This window comes from Copadichromis virginalis, linkage group LG19 (assembly GCF_057382275.1).
Source record: "Copadichromis virginalis isolate Kocher_CV1m ecotype Utaka linkage group LG19, C_Virginalis_male_GT1.1, whole genome shotgun sequence".
NCBI lineage: Eukaryota > Metazoa > Chordata > Actinopteri > Cichliformes > Cichlidae > Copadichromis > Copadichromis virginalis.
Window position 1 is genome coordinate 16555201 of NC_140636.1, and position 21832 is coordinate 16577032.

At 42.2% G+C, this 21832-nt stretch overlaps 1 protein-coding gene across 4 annotated transcripts in view; it reads left to right on the forward strand.

The window, feature by feature from the left end:
- ldlrap1b (low density lipoprotein receptor adaptor protein 1b) overlaps positions 1 to 21832 on the forward strand; it is a 46488-nt gene that overhangs the window by 16086 nt on the left and 8570 nt on the right. For all 4 annotated transcript variants that reach the window (XM_085440739.1, XM_085440740.1, XM_085440737.1 and 1 more), the window contains exons 2-6: positions 7963 to 8105; positions 9564 to 9676; positions 13250 to 13364; positions 14880 to 14952; positions 21096 to 21191. In XM_085440739.1, the coding sequence (XP_085296865.1) occupies positions 7963 to 8105; positions 9564 to 9676; positions 13250 to 13364; positions 14880 to 14952; positions 21096 to 21191 (540 nt within the window). The remainder of the gene's footprint in view (positions 1 to 7962; positions 8106 to 9563; positions 9677 to 13249; positions 13365 to 14879; positions 14953 to 21095; positions 21192 to 21832) is intronic.

Genomic DNA, 21832 nt, shown 5'->3' on the forward strand with positions numbered 1-21832 from the left:
AAATGTGTGGATTCAACATGAACTGTGTGGGCGACTCTGTCAAACCTGTTTTATTTCCAAGGATAACTTTGTTTCAACTTTCAGTGCAGCAGGAAAATCGGGAAAAATGAGCTGTGTTTTTATGACAATCAATCAAAGAGTTCCTTGGTATGCATTTGGTGCATATGTCTGGTTTATGCCTATTGTAATGATTTAACTTCAGAGGAGGGACATTGAAATTAATGAATGAGTTAAAGTGTAACTATAAGTCACAATCTGATTTCCATTCCTGTGCTGAGATTTCAGTTTCCCAGTCTTTGTTCCTTATAATGTGAACGCTGCAGATGATGTAAACGTATGATAATGTACGTGATGTAAACGTCACACATGCCTAGACAACCACAGGCCACTGGAGACAGACTGCTTGGTGAGTGGTTGCTGGGTGAAATGTGTCGAAAAGAAGCTCTAAAAGTCTGCTTCGTTATTGCTTTGGTTGCAGGCAGATTGCACGAAAGACGCATACTGAAAATGGAGACTGTTCTCCGTAAAAGTAAAAGTCGTGTCTTACTGGTGCAACTTTTACTTTGAAGGCAAACGGTCTCTGCTGTCAGTATGCGTCACACTGTTCAGTTTCACATCAAGTTCAGTGAGTAGTTGATGTGAGTTTGCTGCAGTCAGTCATAGTTTCCAGGAAAGCTACAAACTCTGCAACCTGCTTGCAACCAAAGCCATTGTAAGGAGGAGGTTCTTAGAGCAGTGCAGTATACGTCTTCGTGACCAGTTTTACCTAGTGACTCCCAGTAACCTCCAGCATCAACTCGCTATTTTGCTGGGCAATACACATTTTTACCTTGCAGCCACAGGTTACTATCGAAGAGTTTGTATTCCCCGATCACTGGCTGGTCTCTAGACCTCTGTGACTGAGAGCTACATATAAAGAAAACACACTGGCAGCTAATTATACTTATATCCTTTGGACAGAACCAGCTGTGTTTGCAGCACATGACCATCTGACCCAGAAAGGCACGAAAATGTAGCACCCTGCTTTATTTATCCGCTCCATCCTTTGAAGAAGATTGCTTAATTAGACCATCGTGCTCACTGATAAGCACAGGCTCTACCTGTCCTGTCCCCCTCCTCTCAGCTAACAGCAGCTCTCCATCACCTGCTCTCTCAGGCTTATTTACAGGCAGTGTCACCCATGAGCAGCTCTCACTGACCGGCCGAGAAGCCTTTGAAGTTTGCTCTAATCAGCACCGCAGCTGCACAGAGGCTGCTGCTGGTGGGGGTGTTAGTTGTGCTAATGCAAATGTGACCAATATGAAAATGGATTATTATTGCATATGAAGTAGTACTCTGGGTGTATGCACCAGGCTAAAAATAGCTCCAGTTCCAGAGTTGCTCATTTGAACCGCTATCGTGCCAGCTTTTGAAGAAAGCTGTTGTTTCGTTCTCATTTGTCTCATCTGCTGAACTTGAAGTCTCGGCTTGTTATCTGTGCAGTCTTGTCTTACGATTGCCTTCCCAGATCCTCCCTCGATAAGGGATTCCTGAGTCCCTGCAGTCAGGGTGAACTGCTGGTCACGCGTGGCTCAGCGGCTCGCCTTTCAGAGCCTGTGCGTGTTCTGTGATTGGCATCTCTCCTCATCCTTGAATCACTCGGAGCATTTACTGAGCATGTCTGACAGTTTGTTGAAATTCATTGGAGCAGACCTGTCAGCGGCGTGACTTTTGTGTAAACACTGAATGTCTCTCAGCTGAAGCTTCGCTGTCTCTTCTACAAACACCAGCAGGCATCCAAGGTTAGAGATGTTATGACCGTGCAGGTTAAGCCTGTGTTTCTATCCATTACAGAAAAGGTGAGATGAGGTAAGAAAAAGAAGAGTGATAAGGAGAAGTAAGGTGAGGCAAAGAAAGAAAAGGAATGGAGAGGGAATGTAAGGAAATGAAAGGTGAGCCAAAGCAAGGAGTGAAAAAGACGAGGAGAGGTAGGGAAAGGCGAGGGGGGGGGAAGTTAAACATAAAACAGTATGGAGCGGAATAATTTAAAACTTAAATAAAACACAATGAAAAGTAAAATTTAAACAAAATATTAAACGATGATTCACTTTAGTTATATAAAAGCAGAATATAGCACAGCAAAGTGGCTTTATAATGCAGTATAAAAAGCTTACTGTGGGTAGTAAAAGAAAAACGAACCAAAAACAAGCACAGCAGATATGAGATGAGATTACAGCGTCTCAGATTAACAGTGAAATAAACTGTATTAACATGAGAGAACAGATGGATGCTGCGTTTGTGTGCAAACATCTCGAGCGACTCCTTGTAACTTGGTTTCAGTGATGAATAGCAGCTAGTGATTCTCCACCACAGATTCTATTATAGTGAGTGTTTTTCTTATCCAGGCACTAATGTAACTGCAGGATCAGCTCAGCAGGAGAGCTTCATCTGCCCCCCCACTCAGGAGCTCAAAGAGCTCGACCTTGGAGTGGGGCGTTCACTGTCAGACTCGCCCATTACTTAAGTGTCGGTTTGGTTGGAGCTGCTTTTAGACCATTAAAAACCATTCTCCATAACCACTCGCACTGGGTTGGTTTGGCTGGAGAACAAAGGAATATTATAGGCTAGCAGCTGTTTCCAAATGGTTTATGTTCCCTAAATTATATGGTGTCTTAAATTGCTGTTTACAGTAACTGTGTTCAAAAAGCTTTGGAAAACTGAAATAGTTTTTTGCACATCAATGGTCTCCTTTTATATTTGTTCAGCAGTTTTTAAATTAAGTACTTATTTACATTTACAAAATGGGAACTAGTTAAAATGTTCCTCAGAAAAGGCATAACATTGTTTCGTGCTGTGCTATTAACTACATTTTTATATCAGTTACCGTTTTTGCTCCATGATATAATGAAAACAAAATCAATACGATTTTTTTATTTTTATTTTTTAATAAAATCAGTTGAACCCCTGTCCTGTACAGCTACGTGTTTTCGGTTAAAAAGCCCAGTCTCACTCTCTGTTTAGTTCGGCTCGAGCCAACATGGTGTAAAAGTGAGCCACTGGTCAACAAGGGAAGAACTCACAGCGTTTTCATAGTTAATGGTATCCGTCCACGGCTGGCTTCATCCCTCGGTGTCTCGCTGCGGCTGCCAAGTCCCCCGCAGCCTGGGCTTTTCTTTGTCGCCATCTGCACCCACAGCCTGTGGTGGAGGCTCAGGCACGCAGGGACGGGCGGTTGCCCTTGTGAAATGGGCTTTATGATCAAAGCCCCATCAGCTGGTCTCGACCTAACTGGCAGTTTACGCTCGCCACTGACACCCTTGCCAAGGGAGCCGTGCGCCAAAACTAATGTCACTGGTGTCGTGCATGCGTGGGTTGGTCTTTACTGGCATTTCAAAGATAAATCAGCGCCGGAGCTCAGAGGGAAATTTGGAAATGACCTTCTGTAGAAACTTTGAATAATTCTTTGCAATCACTTTGTTTCCTGTTTTGACTTCCTCACTTCCTATATCAGCACTGATGCAGGGACCTTTGGGTTGCATAAGCTACTGCTCAGGACTAGACTGCAGCTTGCTTTAAACACCAGTATCAGTGTTAATGGATTGGTGTGATTTTATTTATTTATTTTGATCAATGGGGTCAAAGAAACCCCTCACATTAAACATTCTAAATGATTGGAATCACAATATTTTGTACAGTGCTATCTGCCTTCTTGGCGACCATCATCCTATCGGCTTTTGGTGTGTCAGTTTTATGGAATGGAAGTGTTTAAAGCAAGTATGACGTAAAGTTTAAATCTTGTTATTGTTTATAACAGTGTTATATCCCATACTGGTATTTTCAGCATCGGTGTGGCCCAGAATCTTTTAAATGCTGCATGTCTAATAAGATGTTTGCTGCTCATTTGGGACTTTCGAGCGTGACAGTGTACGTAACGATTAGTCTGCATGTAGACAAGCAGTCTGTGTTACTGTATTTAACACCACCAATCCCTTTTCTTCATTTAATTAAACTTGGTGTAAAAAATGGCTGAATTGTATATTTTTATTTTCAGTCTGGGTGAAATTCCTTTTAGAGAAGACCAATACCAGTAGGAGAAACGTTAGGTTAACAAACGTTACATTTGAAGTAGGGCTGAACGATATATCGCATTTGCGATAATATCGCGACATGATCAAGTGCAATTTTCTAACCGCAAAGGCTGCGATTATACTCTGGACATGTCCAAATTCATGGGCTGCATCCTCCTGAGGCCGCATTTGTAGACCGATTACGTCACAGCGACGTGCCGAAGGCTGTCCAAATTACTACCATATCCCAGAATTCATAGCGCGGCCCAGCCAAACTCCAGTTTCCAGCAATGGCGGCCGCTACTAAGTTTTAAAATTACTCATACTAATCTTTCTGGGTCACAAAATAAACTTTTAACATATTTTCAGGCGAGAAAGTAGTTGTGTAAACATCAAATATCTGCTCGGTTTATCAAGATATCCCATATTTGCAAAAGTGCTTCGACGTTTTCAGAGGCGTCTGCTACCCACCAGCTCGACAGCTAGCCGGGAGCTCGAGGGTTACTGATGCGGCCGAGAACGGCACAACTCCCGGCACATCATTTTCAGATCACCGCGGAGTTTCGCTGCTCGGGTTAAACGTAATATATAAGTCACTTAGACAACCTAAAAATGTTATTGTTGGGCTTTTTTCAGTGTTTTGTTTGTTCGTGAGTAAATCGGTTTGGCTGAGATTAAAGTTATTAGATTAGATAAAATAAAACTTTATTAATCCCCCGGGTGGGTTCCCCCTTGGTTTTCACACAGCTGACTAAACGTCAAACAGAAAACTTATTAAACAGAAGTATGAGACAGTCGAGAATTTACACCAGTGTCTGGTTATATTTTAGATAGCAAGAAGCAGACGGCCGAGTTTATTAAACTCCACCGAGACAGCGGTGACGCTAATCAGAACTAGACCGTCCAATTTCACGCCTTTAAATTTTAAAGGAGTGTTTGTGTGTGTGTTTATACAATTGCTATTATGTTTGCACTTTATGTGTAATGTTACTGACTGCAGAGATCAGTAAGATGTGTGTATTTTTTATTTATTAGTTTTATTTATTTAATATTATTTTTTAATTGAATGACTGTCTAGTAGTTCACAGATGTCGAAAAACTGAGTGTGGTAAAGCCACTGATTTTGTTTATGTATATTTCTGCAATCTGCACATTGTACTGACTTTCATTTTAATGTTTACACCAGGGTTCCTTGCCAGCACTTTATGCTCAGATGTTTGTAAGCTAAAAATAAACTATTGTGTATGTTCAAATATACTGTTGTGATTGAAGAAGTTAAATAAAAATGTCAGTCATCAATTCATGCATCACCTCATGTCATCATAACAGAGGTCTGTCTTCCAGGAAAGAACAGTTTAAAATTAATGTAATATAGTATTGGCCATACTATATGATGTATTGCTTGTCTTTGTTTAATAATACAGAAGACAAAGACCTTAAAAAATAATCGCATATCGCATCGCAATCGCAATATTGGGGCAAAAAATCGCAGTTAGATTATTTTCCATAATCGTTCAGCCCTAATTTGAAGCCCTTAGAAAGGCCTAAACTCTTCCCACTTACACCTGTTTGCACATCTTGGACAGAAACACTGTGGCACTGACAGCCGATCACGTCGAAGACCCTGGGTTAGTGCTGTCGTTGATAATGTTTTCCGATGGACCTTTTGAAGGGGGAAATGGATTCCCTCTGCCCCTCACTCAATCACACCACACAGAGGCAAGCCCTAAACCTTTTACAAGCTTCAAGGAGAGCTCGGCTTGTTTGTTGTTGGAGCGAATGGCTGAACAGTGACAGCAGTTGTTTACTTGTGTGAACTTCCACTCAGAAACTTTTTTCCTGCTGTTTATGCAGCTGGTTTCTAATTTACTCCGCTTTGCTCTGCTTTGTTGGGTATCTAATGCGATGTGCTGGCATAAGTTGAACATAGGTGTCGGGGATTTGGCACTACTTGACCAGATGCAGAAGCTTTATTCATAATGGCACAATAAGACGAAAACAAATTCGCCCTGAGCCGTCTTTTATGAATAGCTTCACTGTCAGGAGTTGGCAGAATTATAAATGAAATGTGGCAAACAGGAAAGAGCGACTAGTTTTTCCTCTTGAATCTGCAAGAGATGTATGATCTACACAGCGCTGCTCATGTTGTTTTCCCCTTAAATGTAGGTGTTTTTGTAATCAGTGTTTTTAACAGAATAAAGGTTGATGATGGGAAAGAACGGGATAACTGTGAAACTGAGGCTGTGCTTAATTGTGTGTATAATTGTGTGTATTTACTGATATTGAAACGGATTTGAAGTGCGAAAGCAGAGAACAGATGCAGTGAAGAGTAATTAAAAAAACTGCCGTTATGCTTTGCTAATGTGTGATTCATGCAAATTAAACAAACTAAAGTCTTTGGCTGTCAGTAACTGCAGCTCCACATTTCCTCTACACACTTCCAGCTTCATGATAAAGCTCTTTTCCTTTGAAAGGTACTTTATCACCATTGTTTCATTGTCTGAAGTTTCCCTTTTCTCCCGTGTACCAAACAACAGGAGATTTGCTGATGGAGTCATTTTTACTGATGGAAATACTCCATGTAGTTGGGGTGACAGCAGTGACGTCTGGGTAAAGCCTTTGTGGCACCTTATGAAGCACATAGATTTTGTTTTTTGTTTTTTTAACTAGAGGTCATTATAGTTCACCAAAACAAAGTATGAAAAACAGTTCAGTTAACCAAGCTTGTCTTTAGCTTTAGTCCTCCTCGTGTTGGTCACATGCGCCATCACAGACAGCTTATGGAGGCATGGATGCACATGTTTCTCGAGGCTTGGGGACGTTTGCATGACTCCGAGTCAGCTGCCTTCAACGGCTGTTTTTGTTGTCGTGTCTAATCTGAACTGCTCAGGTTTTGTCCCTGACACACACTGAATAAGATAAAACTAAAAGAAACACTGAAACTAGTATCAGTGAGGCCAAAACCACCTTTTCTTTATGAATGGAAAAATGTTTATTGCATGATTAAAAAGAAACTACAGCTGCTTCTTCTTTGATTACTGATGAAGTATAAAGAGATGCAAAAAATGGATGTATAATTTTATGATATAAAGTTATGCATTCATCCTTGTGGGTTCCCCACATCCCCCTCAGAATTAGCAGAATATTTTGTGCTTTTAATCTACTGTTAATTTCATGCAATTTGAATGTGAGGCCACAGATGAGGACATCCCGTCTTATGCAAAAAGAAAACTGTTGCAATCTGAGGCAGTGAAGCAACAGTTGCGAACCTCTTCTGCTGGTCTTACAAGATCACACAGCTACGTTATATTAGTGTTAAAATGTGACGATACTGAAAAGCACAGAAGAACTCATAGGTAGAACATGAGTCTGCTATCTGATTGTTGGTGAACAGCAAACCTTTTCTTTTATTATGACTAGCCGCATATACCACATGGTGGTAACGCCACTGAAAGTTTGCCCGAAGTGGGTTTTTTTAAATCAGGAAACAGCTCTAACATGGAGCGCACCAGTGCTTGTTTCTGTTCCTCTACAACATAGACATGAAATTGTGCAGTTTTGCTGCTGAGTAAATTGGCCTTGAGGGCCCTTAAATCAAAAACTATTCTTAGTATTAAGGTTTTGTTTATTAGTAAACAAATCAGTTGATCCGTGAGGGTCAGGTTGAAGGCCTTGCTTTTCCTGTTACTCACCTAAGTTGAGCTCACGGTCTTTAATGTAGCAAGTGTAATATACTCCATACAAGAGCATAATCTTACCATTGTGAAAGGAGGGTGTACAGACCCATGATAAGGACACGTTCTGCCAGCCTGCAAGCTGTGGTGACATGTCTGACGGGGGGATTTGCAGCCTGCCGTGCAAACGGCTAGTAATGGTGGTGAGCAGAAGTGTCAATGGTGTGTGTCTCATGTTGCAGAGCTGCCGGAGAACTGGACGGACACGAGAGAGACCCTACTGGAGGGCATGTCGTTCCAGCTCAAGTATCTGGGGGTCACGATGGTCGAGCAGCCCAAAGGAGAGGAGCTCTCAGCAGCAGCTGTCAAGAGGATAGTGGCAACGGTGAGACACGCACGCACGAGTAGTTTAAAATCTCTTTTTAATGTTCAGAAAACGGTTCCAAGAAAATGAGTTTCTCTCGAGCATACGTGACGTTTTCTTCATCATCACCTCTGCCGCTTAAATATTTTAGTCATTCAGAAGCGTGCTCCGTTATGACCTGACCTCGCCGACACCTCGGTGAAAAGTGACTGGTTGGCTGCTTCCCTGAGGCCCAGGTTGATATTTAGAGGAGGATGCAATTAGTATGTGGACACTGTGTGACTCAGTCAGCTTTATCATGGTGGAGAGCTTAATGTTATTGGATCTGGCAGCTCAGTGGATAATGAAGTTAGCGGTGGCAGAATAGTGGGACACGGTGAATGAAGTCACAGCCTCTGATTGGGTCTAATCTGCTGCCTGCCCTTAATGCCCCCCTGCAGAGGATGCTTACTCCTGAATGGGAATTGAGTGATTTTAAGCAATAGACTTGATAAAGTAAATAATCTTTATCGCACAGGTTTGTGTGACAGTGCTTTTGTCTAACGATAGACACCACATAGATTGTATACGATACCCTGAATTATTTGCTGTCACATAGGCGCTCTAACCACGAGAGGTGCTCATATTAAACATGGCTGAAGTATTACATGACAGGCCTTTGTACAAGTAATCCTGAGAGCCACAAGTTCAGGCTTTAGACTCTTCTAAGCGCACAGTTTCAGGTGCTTTTTCTAAACTTGATGATGTCCCTGAGATGGACACAGAAGCTCCGCCCACCTGCCATTCAAACCTTGTGTGTGCAATGGGCAGCCAATTAGATGCAAGTATGTTTAAAGGTGGAAGAGCTAAAATAGTTAGTTTCCATCAAGCCTTGGTAAATGATGAAGAAGGATTGTTTTGAGCAGCGCATCAAATTCAAATTCAAATTCAAATTTTTTATTTGTCACGTACACAGTCATACACAGTACGATATGTAGTGAAATGTAGTGAAATCATGCGAAGCTACTTTGATAAATCCAGGAATGAAAATGTGGAGCTGGAAATGAACTCCGTGCCCAGTTAGGCCCAGTTAGGCCCAGGTTAAAATGATCTTCACATTACTACACTAAAGTGAAACGGAGGGAAGGTTTAAAGCATTTCTACATCTCAACCTCAGAGTAATTTTAAACTTGAGGATATAAAACACATTTTTTTCTTTTTAGCTAAAATATTCTTTTTATGAATAAAACTGCTACGAGAGATACAAGTTATCATTTAATAGGTTGGTTGTTCCAGCCCACTCCAGATAGAGTGGGTCTAACATGCCACTTTAATGTTTTATGTAGTTTTTATTTTTAACCATGCTGAATGAAGATTAGCACCTGAGGTTTTAGCCTCTTTTTCCTTCTGTTAGCTAACTCTCTCTCCCTCTTTTTGTTTTTGTGGCCTCCACCCTTTCTCTTTCCACCCTTTCCTCTCTCTACATGTTCCTTTCTCCAGGCCAAAGCCAGTGGAAAAAAGCTCCAGAAAGTCTCGTTAACGGTCTCCCCTCGTGGAATCATCCTGCGTGACAGTGCCTCAAACCAGCTGATAGAAAACGTCTCCATATACAGGTCAGTCTGCCTCTTTCACCTCCTCAGGCAAACATTGTGTGCCGCTGACCTGACCAGGTTGTCTGGATTTGTGAAATAGTTTCACCCTAAGCTTGTCTTTATCATTCACAATAAAGCAAAAGTTGTTATCCGCCTCTTGCTGTCATTTATCACTGGATAGATGTGTGTTAGGAGGTGTGGCGCTCCCAAGGCGGTGGGAGAGGCAGGGAGGGTAGGAGTCTATCAGCGCTGTTTCTAATCAGTCTCGGTGCTCTCGGGAGCTGTGTGTCTGAGCTTTTACCTCAGATGTGTCTTACACACACTTGTCTTAAGAGCTCCCTTGCCTGCCAGAGCTTGCATATAAAAGTTGCCTCGCCTCTGCTGGTCCCGAGCTGGATTCACTTTTCTCAAATTCCACTTATATGAGTTGACAAATCAAGGAGAGTTGGGACTTTCCAGCGTTTTTCCCAGCACGAATGTGGGCTGTGTACACTAATTTCTTTTCAAAGCTGGCAGATTGAGGACAACATTTAAATTATTGACCGTTTTCTCAAGGTATCATGGAGCCATGTGATGGACAAGTCGTGTTTCTGCCTGTATTTGAGAGGAAAGTCTCCCCACCTGCTCAATTTTGCATCGCTTATCACTGAACAACTGTCGCCTAGCTGTGCAAGATGGAGCTAATTTTCCAGCATGCACCATTTATCTATATTAAAAATCTCGTCTCTCCATCTCCAGGCTGTTTTTCTTTTTCTTTTTTTTGGGGGGACTAAACTTGGCTAACATTTTCACTGTTGTGCAAAGGGAGGGTGAGGCAGAATGACAGATGTCACAGGGTTGGGTGGAGATAAAACTCAGCTGATTAATTGTGTTGCTGGAAGCTGTAAGTGTATCCAAACACATTAAGATCAATTCTTCATTTGCTCTGTAAGAATTTCTTTTATTTGCATCATTTTTTTGTGAGCAATGTTTTTTTTTGTTTTTGTTTTTTTTAACCAAGGACGTTCTGGAGGAAGTGAGCGAAATGGGCTTCAGAAAATTATGCAGGGATCTACAGTTTTAGCCCCGAGCTCCATATTTGTTCAAATTAAAATGATGCAGGAAGAGCTGACAGCATGTCCTGTTATCACTGGATTAACTGGATACTGAAGAAAACCTGAAAGTTGTGATTTCTGAGCTGATTTTCAGCAATTTATACACTGTGGGATTTGGGGAGATGCAGGAGTAGACACTCCTATTCCCGTGGGCTGTGTGGGTGTTGTTAAAGCTGGTGATAGGAGAGCCAAATAACAGGGTGGAGCTAGAACAGCTAACTTCTTTTGTTTCATATCTTTCCCTCGCTATTTAACTAATAGACTCCATATAAAACAGAGCTTCCAGGTCTGAAAAGTGAAATCAGGACCAAAAATGCAGCATAAACCTTTATGTCCACAAAACAACCCTCCTCACTCCATTAAAGCTAGTTTAAGTATCCGGGATTCGACCTCCAAGGCGTCCGCCTTCAACTGCCACAAAGCACTTCACATCTGCAGCTCCACCCGCAGGTGGTGTGCTACAGGAAAATGAGCTCATGTGGCTCCTGGCATCTCTCGGGCACCCAAATCCCTCCACCACCAGGTCCATGGAGTGGTTGCTACTGTTTTGTTTTAAAAGGACCTAAGACAAGTCACGGGCATGTCCCAGCTCCAGCTGTAACTGCAGTATCCAGGTGGATGAGTTCAACCTTATTTGAGATGTTAAGAAGAGGCCATAAAGAAGTTGGGTTGCAGGCTGTAAGCGATCTTACTTGTTAAAATGTCCACGTGAACTCAAGTGGATATCAGAGGAAGCTGACACGTCCGTGTTGGCGTCATTGTTCAGCACCAACCCTCTACTCCAGAAAAACGCTGCGTTAATTATGAACTTGCTTATTTGAAGAAATAAATAGTTTATAGTAATTAAAAAGCTGTACCGGGCGAGTCCAGCTGTGACCTCAGCATAGAGCTCAGACGTAAAGAAGATGAACGGCCAATAAACAGATTTGCCTGACACCCAATTTTCCCCGACGCCCTCCCGCCTAAACATTTGCCCGTAAATCTCGGTTGTGTTCCTCAGATCACAGCTGTGATTCTTCACCCCTCCAAAGTTTTTTATGTCTGTCATTGGTTAGCAGACTGTGTGACTATCGCACAGTGAAGATGATGCACGAAGGAGAAAGGAAGGACAGATGGCAGAAATTCATTATATCCTTCTTCCATCATCTTGGGTATCCCCTCCCCGACTGGCCGTCGCGCTCGAGTCTTTGGCGTTAGAGTGATGGCATCATGATCAAATAGTGGAGCAAAGCTATTATGGCTTAATTTGAAAGCGTACTCTGCACCTGAGACTGACGAGCCAGAGCGACAGACGATGCAGAGGATTCGCACATCAAGATGACCTTCTGCGTGTGCACGTTTTCCCCATGGTCTGCACAGAGTCCAGGCGAATTCTTGTAATTTATTAAAGTAACTTTAGCCTATTTCACAAAGCCATGCAAAATTTTACCAGCATACAGTGAAATTAAAGCTCCTCCAGTTACATTAAGGCAGGGTGAAATTTTTGCTCTAGTTTTTCCAGCATTTCTGATTTATTTATTTATTTTTGCTGTAAGATCTTTTACACTCTTAATAATTTTTGGAGGGGAACATGCTGCTGCAGTTTCTTGAGCTCCTGGCTTGTACTTCTGTGATTGAGGCTCATCTGTGAGCTCAGAGTTTTAGGATTCTTGAACCTTCAGTTTTAGCTCAGGGGTGATATGTTAGGTCCAAACTATGTTAGAGAAATTATTAGCATGACGGCTCTTTGTCAAAAGAAAATTAGAAAGTTATTTGAACACAGAAGGAATCATGGCTCCAAAAGCGCCCCGGGTAAAAAAAGAGAGGTTTTAAGATTGATGGCTGCTCCTTCAATCACACGGTGATATGAGACTTGAAAGTTTTCTCTGGTGAATGATCAGAAATCCCATCAAACATACAGGGTACCAGCAGGGTTAAATGACACCTGTTTGAACAAAGTTGAGTTTTTGATTTTAGATTGTGATGCTTGCAGCGGGAGTTAAATTCATCCGATTCAGCCCTATAAAAATCCATGTAGATATCTCCTGTATTTATGAAGTTAGGATGGCTCAAAAGTGCTGAAATTAAACGGCATAAATTTCAACACGGATGGCTTACAAGATCGGAAAATATTCATGGTAAATTTTGCGTGGCATCATTAAACATACTGGAGTTATTAGCAGCTGATTGTTTTCCAGATTAAACTGTTTTTTATATGGAATGTCCCCACTGTGATTTATGGGTTGACACTGTGGGTGTGTGTAGTAACAGAAACCAAACAGCCCAGATGTCCACTGCACACGTTCCTTTTCAGATTTATGACTTTGTCCAGCTGTGTACCTGCACACAGCTGGTGTGTGTGTGTGTGTGTGTGTGTGTGTGTGTGTGTGTTTGTTTGATCACGTGTGCAGTTTTAAGTCAGATTTCTGGAATAGCTTAAGGGCTTAGAGCAGATAAAGTTTCATTTAATCCCAGATGAGTCTTAAATTAAAGGCTTTCTGAATGTGTGTGTTTGTTTCAGAATATCATATTGCACTGCGGACAAAATGCACGACAAAGTGTTTGCCTACATCGTCCAGAGTCAGCACAACGAGACCCTCGAGTGTCACGCCTTCCTCTGCGCTAAGAGGAAAATGGTGAGTAAGTTGATATTTTTCAAACGCCTCTTGCTGTGTGAAGAGTCGACGTGGTCGCTGACGTTAGCTTGTCGACTGTCGCTGGGCGACAGGACGTCTGAGTCCTGTTCTTCTTTGAGCCCCAAAACAGTCCAGATTCAGCTTCAATAAAATGTCTGTTTGCTCAGGTATTGCCCACAGGGTTTAACAGAACTGCAATAAATAAATGCCAGCAACTGAGCTACAGTTAGGCTAATATACACACATTAGCATAATGAAGATGTCGTTCATGTTGATGGCACCATCGTACGGCAGGAAGAAGATGCAAAAAATAAACCAAACCTCAGAAAAGACAGGATTGGAGATGATCCACAGGTTAGTCATCAATATGTTACTGTGTGGTTTGGATCGCTCGCCCAGGAAAAAAGCCTGATCCATAACTTAATGTTCACACTATAATTAAAACAACTTTTGGGGTGGATAAAGGAAGGACAAAGCTCCCCATCACTGTAAAAAAGGCGAAAACCTTATTCAGCGGGGTCATTGTGCTAATCTGCTCGACAAGTAATGACATAAGAGAAGGTTTAATAAAAGGTTAATCTGTCATAGCAATTAGTTTTTATAATGAAGGTTTCTTTCTTTTCCCCGGCACACACAAAAAATAACAGAATCAGCCTCCAGTTTACACAAGTGTAGGTGACTTATATGCACTTACTTTCTGTATGAAACACTTCCTGTCTTTCCCTTTATTTTAAAGGTAAATTGAACATTTTGGCAAATCTGTTTTTTGGTCTGTTAAAAAACAAGCACTGTTGTAACCAGCAGTACCACTGCTGATCAGACTAAAGCTTACCCAGCTGGGATACAGGAAATGACATGATAGGGTTATAAATGTAATAATGTAACAAATATAATGTAATCCCTGAGTGAAGGAACTGAAATTAAAGAGGCAGATTTCTCATAATGCAAAGAAATCTACTGCGAAATGTTTTCTATGAATAAATGCAATGTGAGCTAAGGACACACATTGCAGCTTCAGAGCCTTAATACAATTTTGGATTCAGGTAAAACATGCAGCTTCTGCACCTGGCCACACATGAAGAACAGTTTATTCAGAGACCTGAGAGTCGCCGCGCTGACACTTTACTTGTATTTATGCAAATGTGTAAATATTAAGTCGGGAAAAGAAAGGAGCGGGAGCATGAAAGGCGAGCAGGTTGTCATCCCTCTCTCGGCTTTCTCACCATCCCTGGAGTTCTGCCGAAAGAGCCGCTCCCTCCTCTTCCTTCCCTTCACTAATTTCATTGTGGTCAAAAGGCCACGTATCCTCCCAGTTGCATAAACAACTCGTCGTGTTGTCCGCGAGTTTCTCTTCCCTCTCTCCGAGTATCTGTGAAGAAAATCCTTCTTATGTCGATGGTCGTTTCCTGTTTGTGTCACAGCCATACCTTCCCTTCCTTCCTGTAATGCATGAGATGCGTATCGTGTATTATTCATCCCTCATTCCTGTCTCTGTCTCTTCCTCCGTCCCAACAGGCCCAGGCGGTAACTCTAACGGTGGCTCAGGCGTTCAAAGTGGCGTTTGAATTCTGGCAGGCTGCCAAAGAAGGTACGCATGGTCGCTCTTCATCACCACAGAAAATTTCCTCTCTTTCTTCTGCTCTTGGCTTTTACACCCTCCAGAGAGGTCACGTGAAATACTGGAGATCTGCTTGGCTTTCCCTGTGATCTCTCTCACTCACAGAGTGATGTCCTCGTCGATTCCCTGCACAGCGGTGAAATCACCAGCCAAAGGCACCTGGTTCAGTTTATTAAAGGCAACTTAGTCATGGTTAGAGAGTCTCACAGTTAAAGGTATCAGTGTGAGGAGGGGTGGACAGGAGGATTAGCCTGGGGCAGAGGTGGGGTGACTAGAATAGATCTTCTCTGTTCCCTTTACAACAAAATAAAGACTCAGATGTGTGGGAAGTGGGATTTTTCTCATGTAGTTTATTATATGGAAGAACAAAAGTGCCAAACTGAGACATAACTCAAATGTGGAAGCTGTTAAATGCACCGAACAGCTCAAGGAAGACAAGTGCATGAAAACAGAGTTGCACAACAACTGCACAGCATCTAACCAAGTCAAGAACACCCTCGAAGAGGAAAGCACATCATTGTCAAAGTCTACATTCAGGAAATGCCTTCATGAATGTAAATGCAGAGGGGCTCAAGGGAGGAAACACAGCATTTGGTGATGAATACGAGTTCTAGATTTCAGTAAGTCATTGAGTTCAAACGTGTTTCTTTTTAAAAACTTTGTCCAGTTAAAATCCCTAATTCTAAACGGTTCATTGCATGTTTTTATTAAACCTCTTGAATCAAAGCTGAAAGTCTGCACTTCAACCACATCTGGACCGTCTGATTTAAAATCCACTGTGGTGGAGAACACAGGCAATATTACCAAAGTTAAATATTTATGGACCTGACTCTGAATGTAAAAAATAAAAACACAGAAAGATTGAGCTTGGGAAGATGGCAGTGGGGAAAATACACAAACAGTACACATTTAATACAGAAAAAAATGTATAAACCTTTAGGTATTAATAAAACCATCCATCAATTTTCTAAGCTGCCTGCGACTCTCCATCAACAAACCTGCCATCAAAGCTGAGAAATTCCACCAAAACTAATTAAGAAAATAGAAATTTAGCTGGAAGCTAACAAAGTATATTTATATTTTTGTTGAGTTGTGTTGAGCCTCTCTAAAACCCAGTTGAACAGTTGGTGTGAGTGTCAAAGGAACCGTGGAGGCGGCAGCCAATCAGAGAGCTGTGTGAGGCCGGTGTTTCTGCAGCTCAGCAGAAACATGCATGTAATTTTCTGCACGTATGACTCCAGCGTAAATGAGCAATTCTTGCTACATAATATCAGTTTCTGCATCGGCACCCCCTCAACCATTTTCTCTAATCTTTACGTTTGTATCGCCCTGTGAGTGCTCTTTGAATTTTGTGATTATCCTTTGTCGTCTTGTCTTACACCTGCCTTCCCCGTGCATGCACAGTTTAGTTGTTTTCTATTCCCTCTCCATCCAAATCCATCGCTTCTTCTGTTTTTGGTTCTTTTCCGAAGGAGTGGAGAAGAGCGACTGAGGGGGATGGGGATGAGGAGAAGAGAGGGGCAAGAAAGCATGAAAGGCAGGGTAGGGAGGGGTGTTTGGATGGCGAGTGTGTGAGAGAGAAAGGAAAATGATTGTGTGTGTGTGTGTGTGTGTGTGTGTGTGTGTGTGTGTGTGTCGGCGGGAGCTCAGCCTCCTGACAGATTCAGTGTCAGTGTCATTGATCCCGTCTCAAGCGACGGCGTGCTTATTTATTCAGTCCTTTCGAGACGCACGCTTGCTCTGTTTGAAAATCCAGCCGCCTCTTTCTTTCCTGCAACATTTCCACAGCTTCCTCTGCTCTTACTGTGGAGATTCCACTGTGGCCACATTTCCATTTTGACGAGGGATTATTTTATTTTCCCCCCATCAAAATCAAGGCCACGGACTCCTCGCCTCACGCCTCTTCGTTTGTCTTTTTTTGTATTTCTGAGTCGAATATTAAAGAGTACAATTTAGTACAGCCTCACTCGCCCCATCCTTCTCCTTCCCTCGCTCTATACTTTTCACCTCGAATTTTTAATGTGGGCGAAGTCGCTTAATTGAACGAGTTGTTATCTGTTCTGTGGGGTTATGGAGGGGAATATATATATATTTTTTTATAAAGAAGCCGTGGTGCTCTCTTGTGACAGGGAAGAAGAAAGAGAGATGGGGAGAAGGAAAAAAAAAATCCTTTGGAGTCTGTTTTCATTAAAGTTGCAAGACCCCGGGGACGAGGGCAGGAAGGGAGATATCCACCGCATGTCTGTGTGGTTTGCTTGTTTCTTACAAGCTCTCCACCACCACCACCACCACCCACCGTGGTTCTGCACATTCCTGACCCACATTCCTCTGTATATTACAGATCCCATCTCTGCTCATAAATCTGCCTTCATAGAATATTCACTGCAAACACTACAGCAAGCTTTGAACTGCCGTATCTGTGAGTTGGCTCCATGTTTAGCAGCCGACTGAAAAGTGCACACGTGAGGATCTGCAGGAGAGAAAAAAACGGGTGCCCTGGGAAATTTTTCTAAGGCTGCCATTACCAAGCGACCCGGGCTCATGGGAAATGTTATTTTCACTGCACCAAGAATGACGGTGCGTATAAGAAAGTTGTGGTTAGAAAAGCAGAAAGCGACATTTCATCTCAAGCAGTGAGGCGGGAATAAAGCTCTATAATCTATTTTTAAGACGAGCTGTAGAACTTTATTCATGCTGAAAGTTTGATTTATAACAACCAAAACATTAAACACAGCCTATAAACAAAGTGGAATAACTCAATAAAATAAAACATACAGATATAAAATGGCTCAATAAGTTTAAAAGGGCAGAAAAATTATTAAAAAATAAACAAGCTTGTATATAGAAATGTAAAAATGCTGTATAACAACATGAAAAAGACCAAGTAAATCCTCTTATTAATGAACTTTATTCTCTTTTTTTGCATTTTTAAAACTTCAAAGCTGCAGTTGTTTTTGGTAAATTTCACAACGTGATAATTTTATTAGTTTTTTTCTGACCAATTTAATCAAATTGGACTGAACTAAAAATTTTATCGAGCCTTATGGATGTTTTGCCGACCCACAAAAACGGTGGAATCGATAAACCTCGAGGATTCTCCTTCAGCTTCCTTTTTTTCTTTTCTTTTTTTTGGGAAACTGTAGAAAATGCACAAATCACAGATATGACTCACAAATATTTCTTAACAAACGGCTGTTTTTATGAAACACATCAAAGCTGCAAGACTGAAAACTCAACGCAGTCTGCCCCGAAAACAGAAAATCCACGAAATAAATGAAAGCGGGCATCAGTGTTTTTGGCAGAGAAACTCCAAACAAAAACCAGGACGGACACTTAAATGGAAGAAAACCAGATTACAGTGGGCTGAAGAGAAGTGGTCATGGGCTGCGCGGTCAATCACGAATCTGTGAATAGAAAATGCACACCTTTCCTCATGTATGACATGAATACACATGTAAGGTAAAAGAGCAGGAGAGACTGTGAACTGAAACTTTGGACAGAATTGCTTAACAAGTGGCAAAAAAAATATTTTGGCTTTCTTAACTTAATCAATCGCTGTGATTGGCCCCAAATAAACGGAGGTGTGAAAATCAGGGAGTGATGCTAGCGCTCGTGTGACGACACTGGGCTCATTGAAAGATTTCTCAAACTGCACACGAGTACTTTCCGTCTCTGCACAGACGGATTTCACATGTAGTTGTGTAATTCTGATGATTCATGCTTAAACAGCAAGTTTTAAAATATTTTAACACAATTCAAAAACACTTGTGAAACTCAAAGCGTGTGAGATCAGTTTGAGCTTGTAGCTGCGTGTACGGTTCTGTAATGTGATGTTGTGGGAAAGAGATTTCTGTGAGCCGCTGTGCTTTGCTCGGGTTGGTGGATCCTCTCTTGTTCCTCCACATATAGGCCATAGGAGTGAACAAAGGATGCAGCTCAAAGGCGTATCAGTGGAAGCGAGAGATTTCATGTTGCTCATTAAATGGCATGCCAGAGAGGAGTTGCAACATGCGCTTGTGCAAGCTGCAGCAGCGCCCTCAAAGAACTGGTGAAATATGTGGTCGTATGTGACACAGCTCAGGCAGATTACTGACTAATTACCCTCTGATGTCTGTAAATATTTATATGGCTTTTGTTGTTGTTATGTGTAAAACCACAGTTTGCCACAAAGTGTGATATCTGTACCACTACTGTTGCACAGCAGTACCTTCAGAGTCCCTCTAGAAGCGAGCTTTGCCACTCTGCAGCCATGTTTCCGTTTGCAAATGCAGAAACGTGCCAGTCAAACAGCTACTAACATGTTTCCTGCTTTGACCGTTGATTGGCTCTTCTGGGGCTGCAGGACAACCATCATCTCCAGTCCCCCCGCATAGATCATCGACCAGGATTTATTTAGTCGCGTCTCTGTTCCTTTTGTTTCAGGTCAAACTCTGTGTCCAGTACAGCTCTGTAAGCCTAATAAATTACTTGAAAGTCCTTGATTCTATTCAGGAGCTATCCTGGAGCCGATCAGATCTACTCGGGTCCACATTAAAAGCCCCACAGAGGTTTTCTGCTTCGAGCTGTACAGAGCACTTGAGGAGGGCAGGAAATGAAACACTAAAAGATCCTGTACTGCTAAAATGCTTCTGGTGTGACTTAAAGCCGTGCAAAGAGTGGGACAAAGATGTGCCTGAGACATGGCGTCACAGACATGCACCCAGTGCACCCAGGGTTTGCCTAAAGGAAGTGTTTTCTGTCCTCAGTTAACTCTGCATGTAGTTTGAAGTTGTGGCTCTGACATGTGTGAATAATACAGGGCCTGAAACTGCTCTGCTGGACTGAGATTAACAGAAATGTTGTGCAGGAAGTCGCAGGGAGCTGTTGCTCTGCATGGAGAAACTTTTCAGCGGAACGCCCGGGCCAAACACAGACCCAGGCGCTCCCTGTTTAAAGGCTACGGTTACACACCCTGCTGTAGCTGGCAGATGATTTCAGTAATAGTCTTAACATGTTCAAAGATTTCTCTCCTTTTTTGGGGGGGGATTGTATAACGTACAGCAGCAGAAGTTTTGAAAAGATTCATTAATTAAGCTTTGAATGAAATCTTTCAAGCTTTTTTTTGCTGATCATTGCTTATAGCCAATGAAAATCACAAATCTAGTGTCTCTGATTCTGAGAAGATCAACCAAACATGATTTTCAACACTGAAATATCAAATGTCTGAAAAATATGCTCATTTATACGCTCTGTTGAAAGTTGTTGCTCCTCGAGGTTTCTCATAGATTCTCTGTGGGGCTCAGGTCAGACAAGTTGGTAGGCCGGACACATTTGGTACTACTGCAAATTTCCTCTACTGATGGGAAAAGAAATCTGCATCTCCAGAGAGCTTGTCTGCAGACGGAAGCGTGACGCTTTCTAAAACCTCCCGGGTCACGCTGTGTTGACTTTGGCTTCTGAGCCTCATCCTCCAGACTGCAGGACCTCAGTTTCCAAACTGCATCTTTTATCTGAAAAGAGGATTTAGAGCCACAGAGAAACAATCATGTTTATTTTTTTTAAACCAAACACTTCTGATGTAATGTCTGGTTTAGGATTGGTGATGTTGGGAATGATGTGGTTGTAACTTCCTGAAAACAACTGTGCGTTGTTGCTCTTGATGCTGTGACGCCAGCCTGAGTCTGCTTGTGTGATGCTCTCAAAATTTCTTCAACTGTTCTTTACAATCATTTAAAGTCTGCGGTCGTCTCTGTTGTTTTTGCACCTTTTCCTGTTGCGCTTGCTGCTTAATATTCTTCAATACAGCTTTCAGGCTCTTCAGCAGTGACCTTCTGTGTCTTACTGTCCTCATGGAGCATGTCGATAATCATCAAAATTGAAGCAAAAGACGCCCTGGGATATTTCACTTTGCACATAATGAATATAGAATTTGTGAACATTTAACACTGATTGTATGCTTGTTGAGTGAAACTTTTAACCACATCTGAGCTGCATGAAGGCAAACTGTTCTTTGCAGCACAACCACTCTGGCCCTGTGGTTAGAACTTCCTGAATCACAGATTGTCCTCACTGACTGCACTGTTTTCATTTTCTTTCTTTTCCTTTTTGTTGTCCTGCTCTGTGTTTCTGTTCAGAGAAAGAGAAACGAGTAAAGTCGAGCTCAGATGGGGAAGGAGCCAGCAGCTCTCAGTCGGACAGCTCGGCCAGCCAGGGCAGCCTGAAGGGAGGAGGTGAGTCACGTCGCCCATCATCACATCTTTTTCTCTCTTCCTCTTTCTCTCTGTCTCTCTCTCTCCGTGTCGCAGCGATCGTAGCCTCAAGGGACGGAAGAGTGTTCAGCCACTTGTCAAAGGTTGGCCTACATGGAGGCTGCAGGTCAGCTGATGACAGTCTGCTTTTCATTGGTTACCATTTCTCACTAACATCACAAAAGTTAACAGTAGGTGACTGTTTAAGGCAGTTACATGCGGTGATAATGGTGCTGCTGATGATCAGGTTAATTTGAACACATAAAAGCCACACTGCAGTCATTGTGGATGCATTAAACTGAATCTTGGTTCAGCGATTCCCCTGACATTTTTATGAAAACAAAGGACTGCTATCATGCTGTTATTCCGCCTGACTCTGGAAGCACAATTACAGCCCTGTTTGTTTAGAAAGCATGAAAGAATTTCACATTTCTATTGCCCCCATTGTTCGATCAGACCCTAAACATCCGCTGAGCCAGACGACCTGAAGGCATTATTAATCCCATACATGTCCACATCCAGGGAATAAATTACACGAAAAGCATCATGTTGTTATACGATGCTTTATTTTTGTGCATGTTGTGTTTGCGCATGCCTTTCCCTGTCCCGACCCGATCCTTTCG